The sequence below is a fragment of the Neofelis nebulosa genome, chromosome 6, assembly GCF_028018385.1.
Source record: "Neofelis nebulosa isolate mNeoNeb1 chromosome 6, mNeoNeb1.pri, whole genome shotgun sequence".
Classification (NCBI taxonomy): Eukaryota; Metazoa; Chordata; class Mammalia; order Carnivora; family Felidae; genus Neofelis; species Neofelis nebulosa.
Window position 1 is genome coordinate 67448850 of NC_080787.1, and position 15968 is coordinate 67464817.

General features: G+C 39.4%; 1 protein-coding gene across 5 annotated transcripts in view; it reads left to right on the top strand.

Moving 5' to 3' along the window:
* SMAP1 (small ArfGAP 1) overlaps window positions 1–15968 on the top strand; it is a 215969-nt gene that overhangs the window by 55127 nt on the left and 144874 nt on the right. The window contains exon 2 of one of the 5 annotated variants that reach the window (XM_058734393.1): window positions 11049–11169. The exons of the other annotated variants lie outside the window; for them this stretch is intronic. Within the exon in view, the coding sequence (XP_058590376.1) occupies window positions 11098–11169 (72 nt within the window). The 5' untranslated portion in view covers window positions 11049–11097. The remainder of the gene's footprint in view (window positions 1–11048; window positions 11170–15968) is intronic. 5 annotated transcript variants of the gene reach the window in all.

The window sequence follows — 15968 nt, forward strand, 5'->3', positions numbered from 1 at the left end:
TTACCACAGAAATTGAAATAACACTTTAATTATTTGTGTTTGAATAAGAATGATATATTACAGTTAGAGATGTGATTCAACTTTTTCCTTAAAGTCAAATTCTACCTTCGAGGATAAAAATTCCTACACTCTGGGGTAAATCATAAGAAGGTGGAATGATTCTCAGATTAAGTCAGAAAGACAAGTTCTAGAAGTGTTTTGAACAAACAGTTTTGTTCTTTATGCTTTCATAAGGAAAAAAAATCACTAGCTAAATGGATATAGATTTCTATTTTAACCTTGTTATTCTTAGAAATACCTGCTGTCAGGTAACTTGGTAGCTTTTAGTTTAATTTAGTAATAGATGTGTGATAGTATTGACCTGCTTGTCTTAATTAATTAATATTTTATTTTTAATCTTTATTTTTTTTACATTGTAATATCATTTATTTTTTTTAATATGAAATTTATTGTCAAATTGGTTTCCATACAACACCCAGTGCTCATCCCAAAAGGTGCCCTCCTCACTACCCATCACTCACTCTCCCCTACCTCCCACCCCCCATCAACCCTCAGTTTGTTCTCAGTTTTTAAGTCTCTTAGACTTTGGCTGTCTCCCTCTCTAACCTCTTTTTTTTTTTTTTCTTCCCCTCGCCATAGACTTCTGTTAAGTTTCTCAGGTTCCACATAAGAGTGAAAACATATGGTATCTTTCTCTGTATGACTTATTTCACTTACCATAACACTCTCCAGTTCCATCCACGTTGCTAAAAAGGGCCATATTTCATTCTTTCTCATTGCCACATAGTATTCCATTGTGTATATAAACCACAATTTTTTTTTAATATATGAAATTTATTGTCAGATTGGTTTCCATACAACACCCAGTGCTCATCCCAAAAGATGCCCTCTTCAATGTCCATCACCTACCCTTCCCTCCCTCGCACCCCCCCATCCCCACCTCCCGGTCAACCCTCAGTTTGTTCTCAGTTTTTTTAAGAGTCTCTTATGCTTTGGCTCTCTCCCACTCTAACCTCATTTTTTTTTTCCCTTCCCCTCCCCCATGGGTTTCTGTTAAGTTTCTAAGGATCCACATAAGAGTGAAAACATATGGTATCTGTCTTTCTCTGTATGGCTTATTTCACTTAGCATAACACTCTCCAGTGCCATCCACGTTGCTACAAAGGGCCATGTTTCATTCTTTCTCATTGCCACGTAGTATTCCATTGTGTATATAAACCACAATTTCTTTATCCATTCATCAGTTGATGGACATATAGGCTTTTTCCACAATTTGGCTATTGTTGAGAGTGCTGCTATAAACATTGGGGTACAAGTGCCCCTACGCATCAGTACCCCGTATCCCTTGGGTAAATTCCTAGCAGTGCTATTGCTGTGTCATAGGATAGGTCTACTTTTAATTTTTTTTTTTTTTTTTTAACATTTTTTATTTATTTTTGGGACAGAGAGAGACAGAGCATGAACGGGGGAGGGGCAGAGAGAGAGGGAGACACAGAATCAGAAACAGGCTCCAGGCTCCGAGCCATCAGCCCAGAGCCTGACGCGGGGCTCGAACTCACGGACCGCGAGATCGTGACCTGGCTGAAGTCGGACGCTTAACCGACTGCGCCACCCAGGCGCCCCTACTTTTAATTTTTTGAGGAACCTCCACACTGTTTTCCAGAGCGGCTGCACCAGTTTGCATTCCCACCAACAGTGCAAGAGGGTTCCTGTTTCTCCACATCCTCTCCAACATCTATAGTCTCCTGATTTGTTCATTTTGGCCACTCTGACTGGCGTGAGGTGATATCTGAGTGTGGTTTTGATTTGTATTTCCCTGATGAGGAACGACATTGAGCATCTTTTCATGTGCCTGTTGGCCATCTGGATTGTCTTCTTTAGAGAAGTGTCTATTCATGTTTTCTGCCCATTTTTTCACTGGATTACTTGTTTTTTGGGTGTGGAGTTTGGTGAGCTCTTTATAGATTTTGGATACTAGCCCTTTGTCTGATATGTCATTTGCAAATATCTTTTCCCATTCCGTCGGTCGCCCTTTAGTTTTGTTGGTTGTTTCCTTTGCTGTGCAGAAGGTTTTTATCTTCATGAGGTCCCAATAGTTCATGTTTGCTTTTAATTCCCTTGCCTTTGGAGATGTGTCAAGTAAGAAATTGCTGTGGCTGAGGTCAGAGAAGTTTTTTCCTGCTTTCTCCTCTAGGGTTTTGATGGTTTCCTGTCTCACATTCAGGTCCTTTATCCATTTTGAGTTTGTTTTTGTGAATGGTGTAAGAAAGTGGTCTAGTTTCATTCTTCTGCATGTTGCTGTCCAGTTCTCCCAGCAGCATTTGTTAAAGAGACTGTCTTTTTTCCATTGGATACTCTTTCCTGCTTTGTCAAAGATTAGTTGGCCATACTTTTGTGGGTCTAGTTCTGGAGTTTCTATTCTATTCCATTGGTCTATGTGTCTGTTTTTGTGCCAATACCATGCTATCTTGATGATTACAGCTTTGTAGTAGAGGCTAAAATCTGGGATTGTGATGCCTCCTGCTTTGGTCTTCTTCAAAATTACTTGGCTATTCGGGGCCTTTTGTGGTTCCATAAGAATTTTAGGATTGCTTGATCTAGCTTCGATGAGAATGCTGGTGCAATTTGATTGGGATTGCATTGAATGTGTAGATAGCTTTGAGTAGTATTGACATTTTAACAATATTTATTCTTCCAACCTATGAGCACAGAATGTTTTTCCATTTCTTTATATCTTCTTCACTTTCCTTCATAAGCTTTCTATAGTTTTCATCATACAGATCTTTTACATCTTTGGTTAGGTTTATTCCTAGGTATTTTATGCTTCTTGGTGCAATTGTGAATGGGATCAGTTTTCTTTATTTGTCTTTCTGTTGCTTCATTGTTAGTGTATAAGAATGCAACTGCTTTCTGTACATTGATTTTGTATCCTGCAACTTTGCTGAATTCATGTATCAGTTCTAGCAGACTTTTGGTGGAGTCTGTCGGATTTTCCATGTATAATATCATGTCATATTTTATTTATTTTTGATAGAGGGAGACAGAGCACAAGTTGGGGAGGGGCAGAGAGAGAAGGAGACACAGAATCTGAAGCAGGCTCCAGGCTCCGAGCTGTCAGCACAGAGCCCCACGCAGGGCTCAAACTCACAAACTGGGAGATCATGACCTGAGGCGAAGTCGGATGCTCAACCGACTGAGCCACCCAGGCGCACTTGTGTTAATTTAAACTTTTGATCTTTCTTAGAAAAAAATTGTCCTTAGTAAGTTAAAATTACAGATTTTCCGTAATACTCATCAGTAAGCTTTATTGTGTTCTGTGGCCTCAGGTTGAATTCCTAATCAGTCTAAATACAGTGAGAATAGGTGAAAGAGAATTGGTAGGTATTTAAATATTTCTCTGTAGCTAAAAAAGTAATTAAAATTACAGGTACTTCCTTTGTTTTGTTTTTTAAATTTATTTGTTTTGAGAGACATAATGAGCAGGGGAGGGGCAGAAGGAGAAGGAGAGAGAGAATCCCAAGCAGGCTCTGCACTTGATATGGAAAAATTATAAGATGGCCGACAGGACTGATGGGGGAATTCCAGTCCCCACCCAAAGACTCTCCTTCTTGGTTCTTTTCCTGCCCCTGCTTGCCTCGGGCACCAAAATGTGCCACTAATGTGGGAAGTAACAGACTATAAATTAATTGCCCGCCATGCTTATGCTCTGGGGTTAGACCTCTGGAGAGTGATCTCCTCTCAGCCGTCTGCTGTGAAATAAACCTCCTGCCTTCCAAGATCAACGAGTGCCTTGGTTCTTCCGCGGGGTGATCCAGACTAGGTTCCATAACACTCTGACAACACAAGTCCAACTTGAGGCTTGATTTCACCAGCTGAACCTTGAGATCATAACCCGAGCTGAAATCAAGAGACGGATGCTTAACCAACTGAGCTACCAAGGCACACATAAAATTATAGGCACTTGTTATATTGGTCATATTGTGCTCATGGTCAGTAGTAAAATTGGGATGTAAAGGATTATAAAAAGTAGGGGATGAAAGTGGCCAAATAGATTGAAGAAGTTTTCTCCTTTTTGACCCTCTGACACAGTATATTTCATTTAATGTTATGATATGTTTTATACTTTAAAAGCATGTTTGTGTAATAAGATTGCAGTTGATAGAAGTACAGCATTCCTGTGAGGCATCTCTGCCATCTTTAAAAAAGAAAACTGGAGCTAGAATATTGATAGGCAGTTGAATATTGATAGGCAGCAAATTCAACTTGAGTTGTGCAGTTGTGCAGGTGTGTTTTAATTTATAACACCATTTTTAAGTCATTAAAGGAAGGTGAGATAAGTTACTATGTTTTCCATGGGAATTCTGCAGAGGAGAAAGATGCATTACATAAAATATAATATTATGATTAATTTTACCTGTTTTTATTTTTGTTAATGAGACTAAATGAAAATTTAAAAGGATAAGACTTGCTCAGATTATCTTTTTGTTGCACAGCGGTGGTATACATGTAAGATAGTTGTTATGCATTGGTGTGTAGCCACTGCAGCCTTCCTGTGCTTAATGTTTGCGTGGTATGTCTTCTTTTGTGCTTCTATGTTTAACTGATGTATATTGTTAAATATAAATAGGTTTCCTTTAGACAAGAAATGCCCTGGGGTATGCTCTTCCAGTATGTAGTTTCACCTTTTTTTTTTTATTTCAATGACTTAAAAAAATTTTTTTTTTAACATTTATTTACTTTTGAGAGACAGAACACAAGTGGGGGAGGGGCAGAGAGAGAATGAGACACAGAATCCGAAGCAGGCTCCAGGCTCTGAGCTGTCAGCACAGAGCCAGAAGAGGGGCTCAAACTCACAAACCATGAGATCATGACCTGAACCAAAGTTGGACACTTAACCCACTGAGCCACCCAGGTGCCCCTTTCAGTGAGTTTTTAAAATTAGTTTTTCAGTGCTCTGTCTCCTTGTTTGAGTATTTTTCTTTAATGACTCTCTTACATGTATGTTGGATCAGGGTGCTTAGGTGGCTCACTCGGTTGAGCGTCCACCTAGCCATGACTTTGGCTCCAGTCATGATCTCCAGGTTCTGTGCTGACAGCTCAGAGCCTGGAGCCTGCTTCAGATTCTGTCTCTCTTTCTCTCTGCCCCTCCCCCCACTCGTGGTCTGTCTGTCTGTCTGTCTGTCTCTCTCTCTCTCTCAAAAAATAAATAAAATGTTTAAAAAAAAAAGTTAACATGTGTGTCAGATCTTGATTGCTTAACTCCAGTATTCATCACTTTCTCTTGGATTCTTCTCATTACTTTTTTTTTTATTAAACTTTTTTTTCTTTTTCCTCTCTAGTTTTTATCGGCCATTATTTGTTGTGTTGATTTGTTCTCATGTTCCATTTATTTCATATTCATTTCTGAAATATTTTCCTTTTATTTCTAATTCCTGTTTTTATTTTAATTCTGATATTTTGAATTTCTGATTTAGTTGTTCTTTCATAACTTCACATGTCTTTTAACTCATTTTACATGTTCTTTGATATCTTGCATATGTTTTTTGGCTTGTTTTGAATTAGTAGGTGTACAGTGTTGATCTGTTTTCTGAGTATTTGTTCTAGTGTGGATTCGTTGTAGAGATGTTATTCTGCTTCTTATTCTCTTTTTCTTCTGATAACTGTATGAGATTTGACCTTGATTCTTTTCTGTTGATCATTTTTATGTAGTATTGGTTTTCTTTACTTCTAAAAGGAATTGAATTTTTTTTTTTTTAATGTTTTTATTTTTGAGACAGAGACAGAGCATGAGCAGGGGAGGGGCAGAGAGAGAGGGAGACACAGAATCTGAAACAGGCTCCAAGCTCTGAGCTGTCAGCACAGAGCCTGATGTGGGGCTTGAACTCACGGACTGTGAGATCATGACCTGAGCTGAAGTCGGACGCTTAACCGACTGAGCCACTCAGGCGCTCCACTTTTAAAAGGAATTGAGATTCAAGATAGCTTTTCTAACTGCACAGACCTCTCTTCATTGGTTTTTGTGTAATGTTTAAAAATAAGGCTACTTGTTTTCTGAGATTTTTTTTGCTCTGTTCCCTTTTCCCACTTTTATCTCAAGCTTTTCTTCTTTTATTTCCATTTTTTTAGTCCATTTCAATTTTGAATCCTTTCCCAGGACTTTCTCCTCAGGGTGGGGCTCTCTTCTAGAAGGGAAATTTGGTGGTTATGTCATGAGAATTCATAGGGGCTAGATTGTTTTCCCCCATTTCAAGCTTATTGTAGACCTTTTGCACATATTTGCTATTGGATTGGGTAAAACTCCTTTTCAGTTTCATGTGCATTCTTCAGACTGGTTCACTGTAATTTCCAGTTTGTATGTCTTCACTGTTTTAGTGTTCTGTTTCCAGATCTACTCAGCTCCCCATTAGTGGCAGACATCTTGCAGGGCAGTGGTTGTTAGTGCCTTGTCTCTACCAGATAGTGTTATCGGATTTGTGGTGATACTCTATCACCAGGTTTTGTTGTAAATATTTTCCATGGGTTTTTGGTTTTTCTGTCTAGTTATTCTTTTTTTGTTGTTTGTTTTTGGTGAGAAGCTTCTGGGAGCTTTAAAACTGTGAGAATTACAGAATTCCTATGACAAGCAGTATTTTATAGAATAAAATTCCAGGTTAATAACGCTAATTTGAAGAGCTCCATGATTTCACTACATCTGACCTGCTATGTATTAGAACATTATTTAATCTCTCCACGTTTTGACCCATGGCCTCATGTGCATTCTTTTAAAGTCCCCTGCAATGACCACATTCTTATCAATAAGGTTGCTTTTGTTTATGAGTAATTGTTTTATATATCTGGGGGCTCCGGTATTTGGCGCATAGACATTTATAATTGTTAGCTCTTCCTGATGGATAGACCCTGTAATTATTATATAATGCCCTTCTTCATCTCTTGTTACAGCCTTTAATTTAAAGTCTAGTTTGTCTGACATAAGTATGGCTACTCCAGCTTTCTTTTGGCTTCCAGTAGCATGATAAATAGTTCTCCATCCCCTCACTCTCAATCTAAAGGTGTCCTTAGATCTAAAATGAGTCTCTTGTAGACAGCAAATAGATGGGTCTTGTTTTTTTTATCCATTCTGATACCCTATGTCTTTTGGTTGGCGCATTTAATCCATTTACATTCAGTGTTATTATAGAAAGATACGGGTTTAGAGTCATTGTGATGTCTGTATGTTTTATGCTTGTAGTGATGTCTCTGGTACTTTGTCTCACAGGATCCCCCTTAGGATCTCTTGTAGGGCTGGTTTCGTGGTGACAAATTCCTTCAGTTTTTGTTTGTTTGGGAAGACCTTTATCTCTCCTTCTATTCTAAATGACAGACTTGCTGGATAAAGGATTCTCGGCTGCATATTTTTTCTGTTTAGCACACTGAAGATATCGTGCCAAGCCTTTCTGGCCTGCCAAGTTTCAAAGGAGAGATCAGTCACGAGTCTTATAGGTCTCCCTTTATATGTGAGGGCACGTTTATCCCTTGCTGCTTTCAGAATTTTCTCTTTATCCTTGTATTTTGCCAGTTTCACTATGATATGTTGTGCAGAAGATCGATTCAAGTTACGTCTGAAGGGAGTTCTCTGTGCCTCTTGGATTTCAATGCCTTTTTCGTTCCCCAGTTCAGGGAAGTTCTCAGCTATAATTTCTTCAAGTACCCCTTCAGCACCTTTCCCTCTCTCTTCCTCCTCTGGGATACCAATTATGTGTATATTATTTCTTTTTAGTGTATCACTTAGTTCTCTAATTTTCCCCTCATACTCCTGGATTTTTTTATCTCTCTTTCTTTCAGCTTCCTCTTTCTCCATAACTTTATCTTCTAGTTCACCTATTCTCTCCTCTGCCTCTTCAATCCGAGCCGTGGTGGTTTCCATTTTGTTTTGCATTTCGTTTAAAGCGTTTTTCAGCTCCTCGTGACTGTTCCTTAGTCCCTTGATCTCTGTAGCAAGAGATTCTCTGCTGTCCTGTATACTGTTTTCAAGCCCAGCGATTAATTTTATGACTATTATTCTAAATTCACTTTCTGTTGTATTATTTAAATCCTTTTTGATCAGTTCATTAGCTGTTGTTATTTCCTGGAGATTCTTCTGAGGGGAATTCTTCCGTTTGGTCATTTTGGATAGTCCCTGGAGCGGTGAGGACCCGCAGGGCACTTCCCCCGTGCTGTGGTGTATAACTGGAGTTGGTGGGCGGGGCCGCAGTCCGACCTGATGTCTGCCCCCAGCCCACCGCTGGGGCCACAGTCAGACTGGTGTGTGCCTTCTCTTCCCCTCTCCTAGGGGCGGGATTCACTGTGGGGTGGCGTGGCCCGTCTGGGCCACTTGCACACTGCCAGGCTTGTGGTGCTGGGGATCTGGCGTATTAGCTGGGGTGGGTAGGCAAGGTGCACAGGGGCAGGAGGGGCAGGCTTAGCTCGCTTCTCCTTAGGTGATCCACTTCAGGAGGAGCCCTGTGGCAGCGGGAGGGAGTCAGATCTGCTGCCGGAGGTTTGGCTCCGCAGAAGCACAGAGTTGGGTGTTTGCGCGGAGCGAGCAAGTTCCCTGGCAGGAACTGGTTCTCTTTGGGATTTTGGCTGGGGGGTGGGCGGGGGAGATGGCGCTGGCGAGCGCCTTTGTTCCCCGCCAAGCTGAGTTCTGCCATCCGGGGGCTCAGCAGCTCTCCCTCCCTTTGTCCTCCAGCCTTCCCGCTTTCTGAGCAGAGCTGTTAACTTACGACCTCCCAGACTGTAAGTCGCGCCTGCTGTCGGAACACAGTCCGTCCGGCCCCTCCGCTTTTGCCTGCCAGACTCGGGGGCTCTGCTTGGCCGCGAGCCGCCCCTCCGCCCCGGCTCCCTCCCGCCAGTCCGTGGAGCGCGCACCGCCTCGCCGCCCTTCCTACCCTCTTCCGTGGGCCTCTCGTCTGCGCTTGGCCCTGGAGACTCCGTTCTGTTAATCCTCTGGCGGTTTTCTGGGTTCTTTAGGCAGGTGTAGGTGGAATCTAAGTGATCAGCAGGACGCGCGGTGAGCCCAGCGTCCTCCTACGCCGCCATCTTCCCTCAAGTCCCATGTGCATTCTTTTAAAGTTGATTGAGATTCAACTTGTATTGATTCCCTACCAGGATCATGAAATGTGTCCTCAAAGAAGAGCCGAGCAAGGGGGCAGCTTACAGTGTTCGGTTTATGTGTTGCCTGTATGTGCAAAGTGAGATGAAGAAAGAAATGTGATACTGTCTGCAACAAAATTTAATCTGTGAAGTTTAATAAGAGGTTTGCATTTTTAAACAATACATTTGAGAAAAAGTCACATGTATTCTGAATTTGTGCAAGATTATGCCCTGTATTTTCCTCTTGATTTTTAAATTGATTTTGAGGTTTTAAGGTTAAAAAGTCAGTAGTAGTTTTTAGAATTATCTTCCTAGTAACTGTCTGTAGTTCTTTGGGTCGAAGCAGTGAACAAGATGTTACTTAGATATTAGATATTACTAAGATATTACTTAGTGCAAGTCTTCATCAATTCAACTCTGTTCATTTTACAGTGCCTAGTCTAGATAGAACTGAGAGAGTACAACTAAAGGAATACTAAACTATTTGAAGAAAAAGGCTTGTATCTCCATATAGAGTGCTATATTTGGTAGGAAATTGTTATGTGGCAGTGAATGAATACCTGTATGAATAGATCATTTTAAAACATTGTTATTATTCATTGCATATAATATTTTAGAGGTGTAGTCACTGCTCTTCCTTGCTTTGTGTGACTATGATAATGATAGAAGATGGCAGACATAGTCAGGCTGGGACTCTGTAGACCTGGGTTCTAGTTTTGGCTTTGTTAACTAAATGGTGGGTAATCTTTAGAAAATCACTTAGTAGTGACTCCTTTCTCTTTAAAAAAAAAAATCAGGGGCGCCTGGGTGGCTCAGTCGGTTAAGCGGCCGACTTTGGCCCAGGTCATGATCTCGTGGTCCGTGAGTTTGAGCCCCGCGTCAGGCTCTGTGCTGACAGCTCGGAGCCTGGAGCCTGTTTCGGATTCTGTGTCTCCCTCTCTCTGACCCTCCCCCGTTCATGCTTTGTCTCTCTCTGTCTGAAAAATAAATAAACGCTAAAAAAAAAAAAAAAAAATCATCAGTATCCAGTGCTATGCTAAGTTCTAAACATATTTTAAAGATGTCTCATTACTATTTTTATAGTGACCTTTATTTGTTTATGAATTTCTGGAAGCATATTACAGAGTACACAGGGTCTCCTGGGCAGAAAGATGCAGAAAGCATGTTGTATTTGAGAAAGTGAAGTAGTTTCCTTTGACCAGAGTATTGGGTGCTGTTATATATGTCATAGGAGATGAAGGCAAAAGTTTCAGTGGGGAGTTAGTTGGTTTGGTATTGATCCTATCACTGATAGGGGGAGGGGATAGGGATACATCAGGGAATTCTTAAAATATAAATTGAAGAGTGATGTTTAATGGTATGTTCCATTTAAGAACCTATATCTGATGGACTTGTTCCTGCAATGGCCAAGGCAGTGGGTGACTAGATCTTGAACTAAATTGGTGGTAATGGGGGAGGGAGGGGAAGGCTGTAACAAATAAAAAAGAGTTAGAGTCACTAAGGCTTCTGACAGAAGAGGGGAGAGTCCAGGATGATTCTTGAGCTGGGCCTTAAGTACCTAGGATGAAAGTAGTGGTTTATTCCCAGACTTCAAATGGTATGGATTTCATAGTAAGTACAGATTACTAAAGACTGTGATGTGAAGCTTTTCCAACTTTGTTATAATGGTGTTTAATTTTATTGCTTTAAAAAATACATTCTCTGAATTTGTAAGAACTAGAAAATGAAAATTGGTACCTCTAATTCCACATCATCATTTAAAATTTTTAATTTTTAAATATGTGTGGTTTACTTACTTTGTACCTAGAAACAACAATTAAAACAGAAAGAGAACAATTCCCCTAAAACACAATTTTATGAAACCTGGAGGAATGGACTCTGTATTAAATATTTACAAAGAGTTCCTGAGACCAAAAATGGTGGCCCTTCTTTTCCAGCAGCTGGAATCCAAAAGATCTTGAAACCAGTCCTGAAAAGCTTGCTCCTATGCAAGAAATCCTGGTGGCTTTTGAGAGGAAGATAGAGAACTATTCTGGAAAATTTCAAGTGGTAGTAGAGGTGAGTCACTGACATGAAGAATTTATCCAGGGACTACAAATACTCATTTCCTCTTTTTTTTATTAACATTAAAAAAAATATACATTCAGATAAGGCAGTTTGAAAATCTTAGTCTTTGTGTTCTGAAAACTTTAATGAATAGAATATAGAACAAGTAGTATTCCCTTGCTCACATAAAATTATATAGATGTTGAAATTTTAAGAAGCAAAGCAGATACATTCAATGATTTAATCTTTAGCAACAGTTCTGTTTCTTTAAGAAGATGATACTGAGAAAAGGTATCATAAGTAAATCATAACTAAATCACAAGTATATTTATACTTGGAGCGTAGGATATACTTGCATGGGATTCTTAAAAATGTATTAATTTCATTTGGTTCATAACCTCTTTGATCACTAGAACACTTTGTTTTCCTAGTAGGAGTAGATGCTCTCATTCATGCTGCTTGGATACCCTAGCTAAGCTTCTCTGAATAATATTTTATTTAGAAACAATGCAGGATTAATGTAGCCCCCTTCAAATTATTCATTGTTTTGGGGAATGAGAATTATATGGACATGGCACAAACTTCAAAGGGTACAAAGGGTGTAAAAGTAGTTTTCCTCTCGTTTCTATTCCTCAGTCATCCAATTTTCCTCTGTAGGAACAACCGTATTTATTAGTTTGTTGTGTAGTTTTCCTGAAGTATTTTATGCATCTGTATAAACATCTAGGTAGTACACATTTTTAGCTGTTTTCATATCTTACACAATAACCTTTAATCTTGTAGGTGAGACTCTTCCCCACCCCTCAGAAAATTCAGAAGAGTTTTAATTTATATCGCTTTACCTTTCTTCCTCTAGATTTGGTGTAGACATGTAGCACCTTTCCATTACACACTAACTTGTAAGATTGTATTGATTATTTTAATATTTTGCATTTTTGCCATTGGGATTTTAGAAGATCCAGTTGACACATTGTAACCTTATCATTTGAAATAGAGCAATTAGCAATCTTCGTCCTTTGTTTTGTAGCTGCTGTTCTTTTCTCCACTTATTCCATTTTTTTAAAGTAGCCAGTAAACTCCAAAAGGCCAGTCAGTACACACATAAACATTTATGAAAACTATGCAGGGAGCTTCCTGTATTAATACATTAGTGTGAATTCTAGCTTAACTATAAATGGCTTTTGACCTGGTAATTCTTAGTATCTGAGGGAGAAAGTGCAGGAAACATAGGGACAGATAGGAGGTAGGTTGAGAAAAGAGAAAGAATGCACAAGGTCAAAGAGAGGGGACGTCCAAAGAGCTATAGTTCTTAAACACAGCCACTGAACCTGGACTTGACTGTATTTGGCTTTCGCTGAGCTAACAACAGATAGAAGTCATACCCTGAAGTAGTTGTATTACTTAGTTGGATTCCAGAGTGCTCTGCTTTCCAATATTTTGGAAGACTGAAGAAAGGAAAAAAATTAGCAAGTTTTATTCTTAGGAGAATGAATCATTAACTTGGAATTTTAGGTGGCCTGTCATTTATCTTGCCGTTTACTATTATTTCCTGATATTGATAAAGATGTGGAGGCACATTTTGTTTCTGTCTGTTCCTGTTACTTCTTACCTTCACACTTATTTCAAGGCTCTTTTTTTCACTAAAACTGATTTTGTGGGGGGCTTAATTTTTTTTTTCCATTGGAGATACCCCTGTTGACATGAAATAGTGATTTTTTAAAAATATAATTTATTGTCAAGGTGGCTAAGATACAATGTATACAGTGTGCTCTTGGGTTTCAGTGATAGATTCCCATGATTCATCGCTTACAAGCAACACCCAGTGCTCATCCCAACAAGTGCCCTCCTCAGTGTCTATCACCCGTTTTCCCCTCTCCCCCACTCCTCCTCATCAACTGTCAGTTTGTTCTCTGTATTTAAGAGTCTCTTATGGTTTGTCACCCCCTCTGTTTGAAACTATTTTTTCTCCTTCCCTTCCCCCATGATCTTCTGTTAAGTTTCTCAAGTTCCACGTATGAATGAAAACGTATGATATCTTTCTTTCTCTAACTTATGTCACTGAGTGTAATACCCTCCATTTCTGTCCACCTTGTTGCAAATGGCAAGAGTTTATTCTTTCTCCTTGCCAAGTGTGTGCGTATGTGTATACACACCACATCTTCTTTATTCATTCATCAGTTGATGGACATTTGGGCTCTTTCCATAATTTGGCTGTTGTTGATAGCGCTGCTATCAACATTGGGGTACATGTGCCCCTATGAATCAGCACCCCTGTATCCTTTGGATAAATTCCTATTGGTGCTATTGCTGGGTCATAGGGTAGTTCAATTTTTAATTTTTTGAGGAACCTCCACACTGTATCTAGAGCAGCTGCACCAGTTTGCATTCCCACCAACAGTGCAAGAGGGTTCTTGTTTCTCCACATCCTTGTTGTTTCCTGAGTTGTTAATTTTAGCCACTCTGATGGTGTGAGGTGGTATCTCAATGTGGTTCTGATTTGTAAGAAATAGTGATTTTTTTTAAAAAAACGTTTTTACAGTAGTGTTACATAAAAATAAAATTTCCTAGTACATTTGTTTGCCTACTCCTTGACTCTGCTTATTGTCCTTATATCTGTTCCTGCTTGTTATATTTGTTAACTTTTTTCAGTTATTTTTATTTTTTATCAAAGTACAGTTGACATATAATGTTACATTAATTTCAGGGGTATAGCATAGTGATTTGACAGCTCTGTAAGTTATGCAGTGCTCACTGCAAACAGAGATACCATGTGTTACAAGTTTACTTTTTGTATGTTTTAGTTTACTAAATTATACAAATCCCATAAGTAAATGCCAATTTAAACTTTAAATTGACAACCTCAGTTTACTTCAGTCTCTGTAAAACATTAAAAAACTTAGAACTCTTTTGGAATATAGATTTTTATTGTTTTTAGTGCAAAAACTAGGATTGGGTGAAATGTTTTCTACTTAGAAAGTTTCAGAAATAGAAAATTTTATCTATGTTAGATTGTGAAGAAGTATGTTAGCCTGTAGATGTTTTTCAGCATTCCAGTTCAAACAGTAATTTTTGAAATTGAATCTCAGATAACTTGTGAATCTTTGGGTAGGTGGTGTTCTTTGTATTGGCTTATATGGAGAAACTGAAAATAAAGATTATAGATTGACAAAGACAAAATACTTTTAATAGTAGGTTTTGAGTTTTAAGTTTATTTATTTTAGGGGGAGAGGGACAGAGAGGGAAAGAAAATCGCAACCAGGCTCTGCACTGTAAGTGCGGAGCCCGATGCGGGGTTTGAACTCATGAACTGTTAAGATCATGACCTGAGCTGAAATCAAGAGTTGGACACTTAACCAACTGAGCCACCCAGGAGCCCCTGAGATTCTTATTTATTTATTTATTTATTTATTTATTTATTTATTTATTTTTTAATATATGAAATTTACTGTCAAATTGGTTTCCATACAACACCCAGTGCTCATCCCAAAAGGTGCCCTCCTCAATACCCATCACCCACCCTGCCCTCCCTCCCACCCCCCATCAACCCTCAGTTTGTTCTCAGTTTTTAACAGTCTCTTATGCTTTGGCTCTCTCCCACTCTAACCTCTTTTTTTTTTTTTTTTCCCTTCCCCTCCCCCATGGGTTTCTGTTACGTTTCTCAGGATCCACATAAGAGTGAAACCATATGGTATCTGTCTTTCTCTGTATGGCTTATTTCACTTAGCATCACACTCTCCAGTTCCATCCACGTTGCTACAAAAGGCCATATTTCATTTTTTCTCATTGCCACGTAGTATTCCATTGTGTATATAAACCACAATTTCTTTATCCATTCATCAGTTGATGGACATTTAGGCTCTTTCCATAATTTGGCTATTGTTGAGAGTGCTGCTATAAACATTGGGGTACAAGTGCCCCTACGCATCAGTACTCCTGTATCCCTTGGATAAATTCCTAGCAGTACTATTGCTGGGTCATAGGGTAGGTCTATTTTTAATTTTCTGAGGAACCTCCACACTGCTTTCCAGAGCGGCTGCACCAATTTGCATTCCCACCAACAGTGTAAGAGGGTTCCCGTCTCTCCACATCCTCTCCAGCATCTATAGTCTCCTGATTTCTTCATTTTGGCCACTCTGACTGGCGTGAGGTGGTATCTGAGTGTGGTTTTGATTTGTATTTCCCTGATGAGGAGCGACGTTGAACATCTTTTCATGTGCCTGTTGGCCATCCGGATGTCTTCTTTAGAGAAGTGTCTATTCATGTTTTCTGCCCATTTCTTCACTGGGTTATTTGTTTTTCGGGTGTGGAGTTTGATGAGCTCTTTATAGATTTTGGATACTAGCCCTTTGTCCGATGTGTCATTTGCAAATATCTTTTCCCATTCCGTTGGTTGCCTTTTAGTTTTGTTGGTTGTTTCCTTTGCTGTGCAGAAGCTTTTTATCTTCATAAGGTCCCAGTAATTCACTTTTGCTTTTAATTCCCTTGCCTTTGGGGATGTGCCAAGTAAGAGATTGCTACGGCTGAGGTCAGAGAGGTCTTTTCCTGCTTTCTCCTCTAAGGTTTTGATGGTTTCCTGTCTCACATTCAGGTCCTTTATCCATTTTGAGTTTATTTTTGTGAATGGTGTGAGAAAGTGGTCTAGTTTCAACCTTCTGCATGTTGCTGTCCAGTTCTCCCAGCACCATTTGTTAAAGAGACTGTCTTTTTTCCATTGGATGTTCTTTCCTGCTTTGTCAAAAATGAGTTGGCCATACGTTTGTGGGTCTAGTTCTGGGGTTTCTATTCGATTCCATTGGTCTATGTGTCTGTTT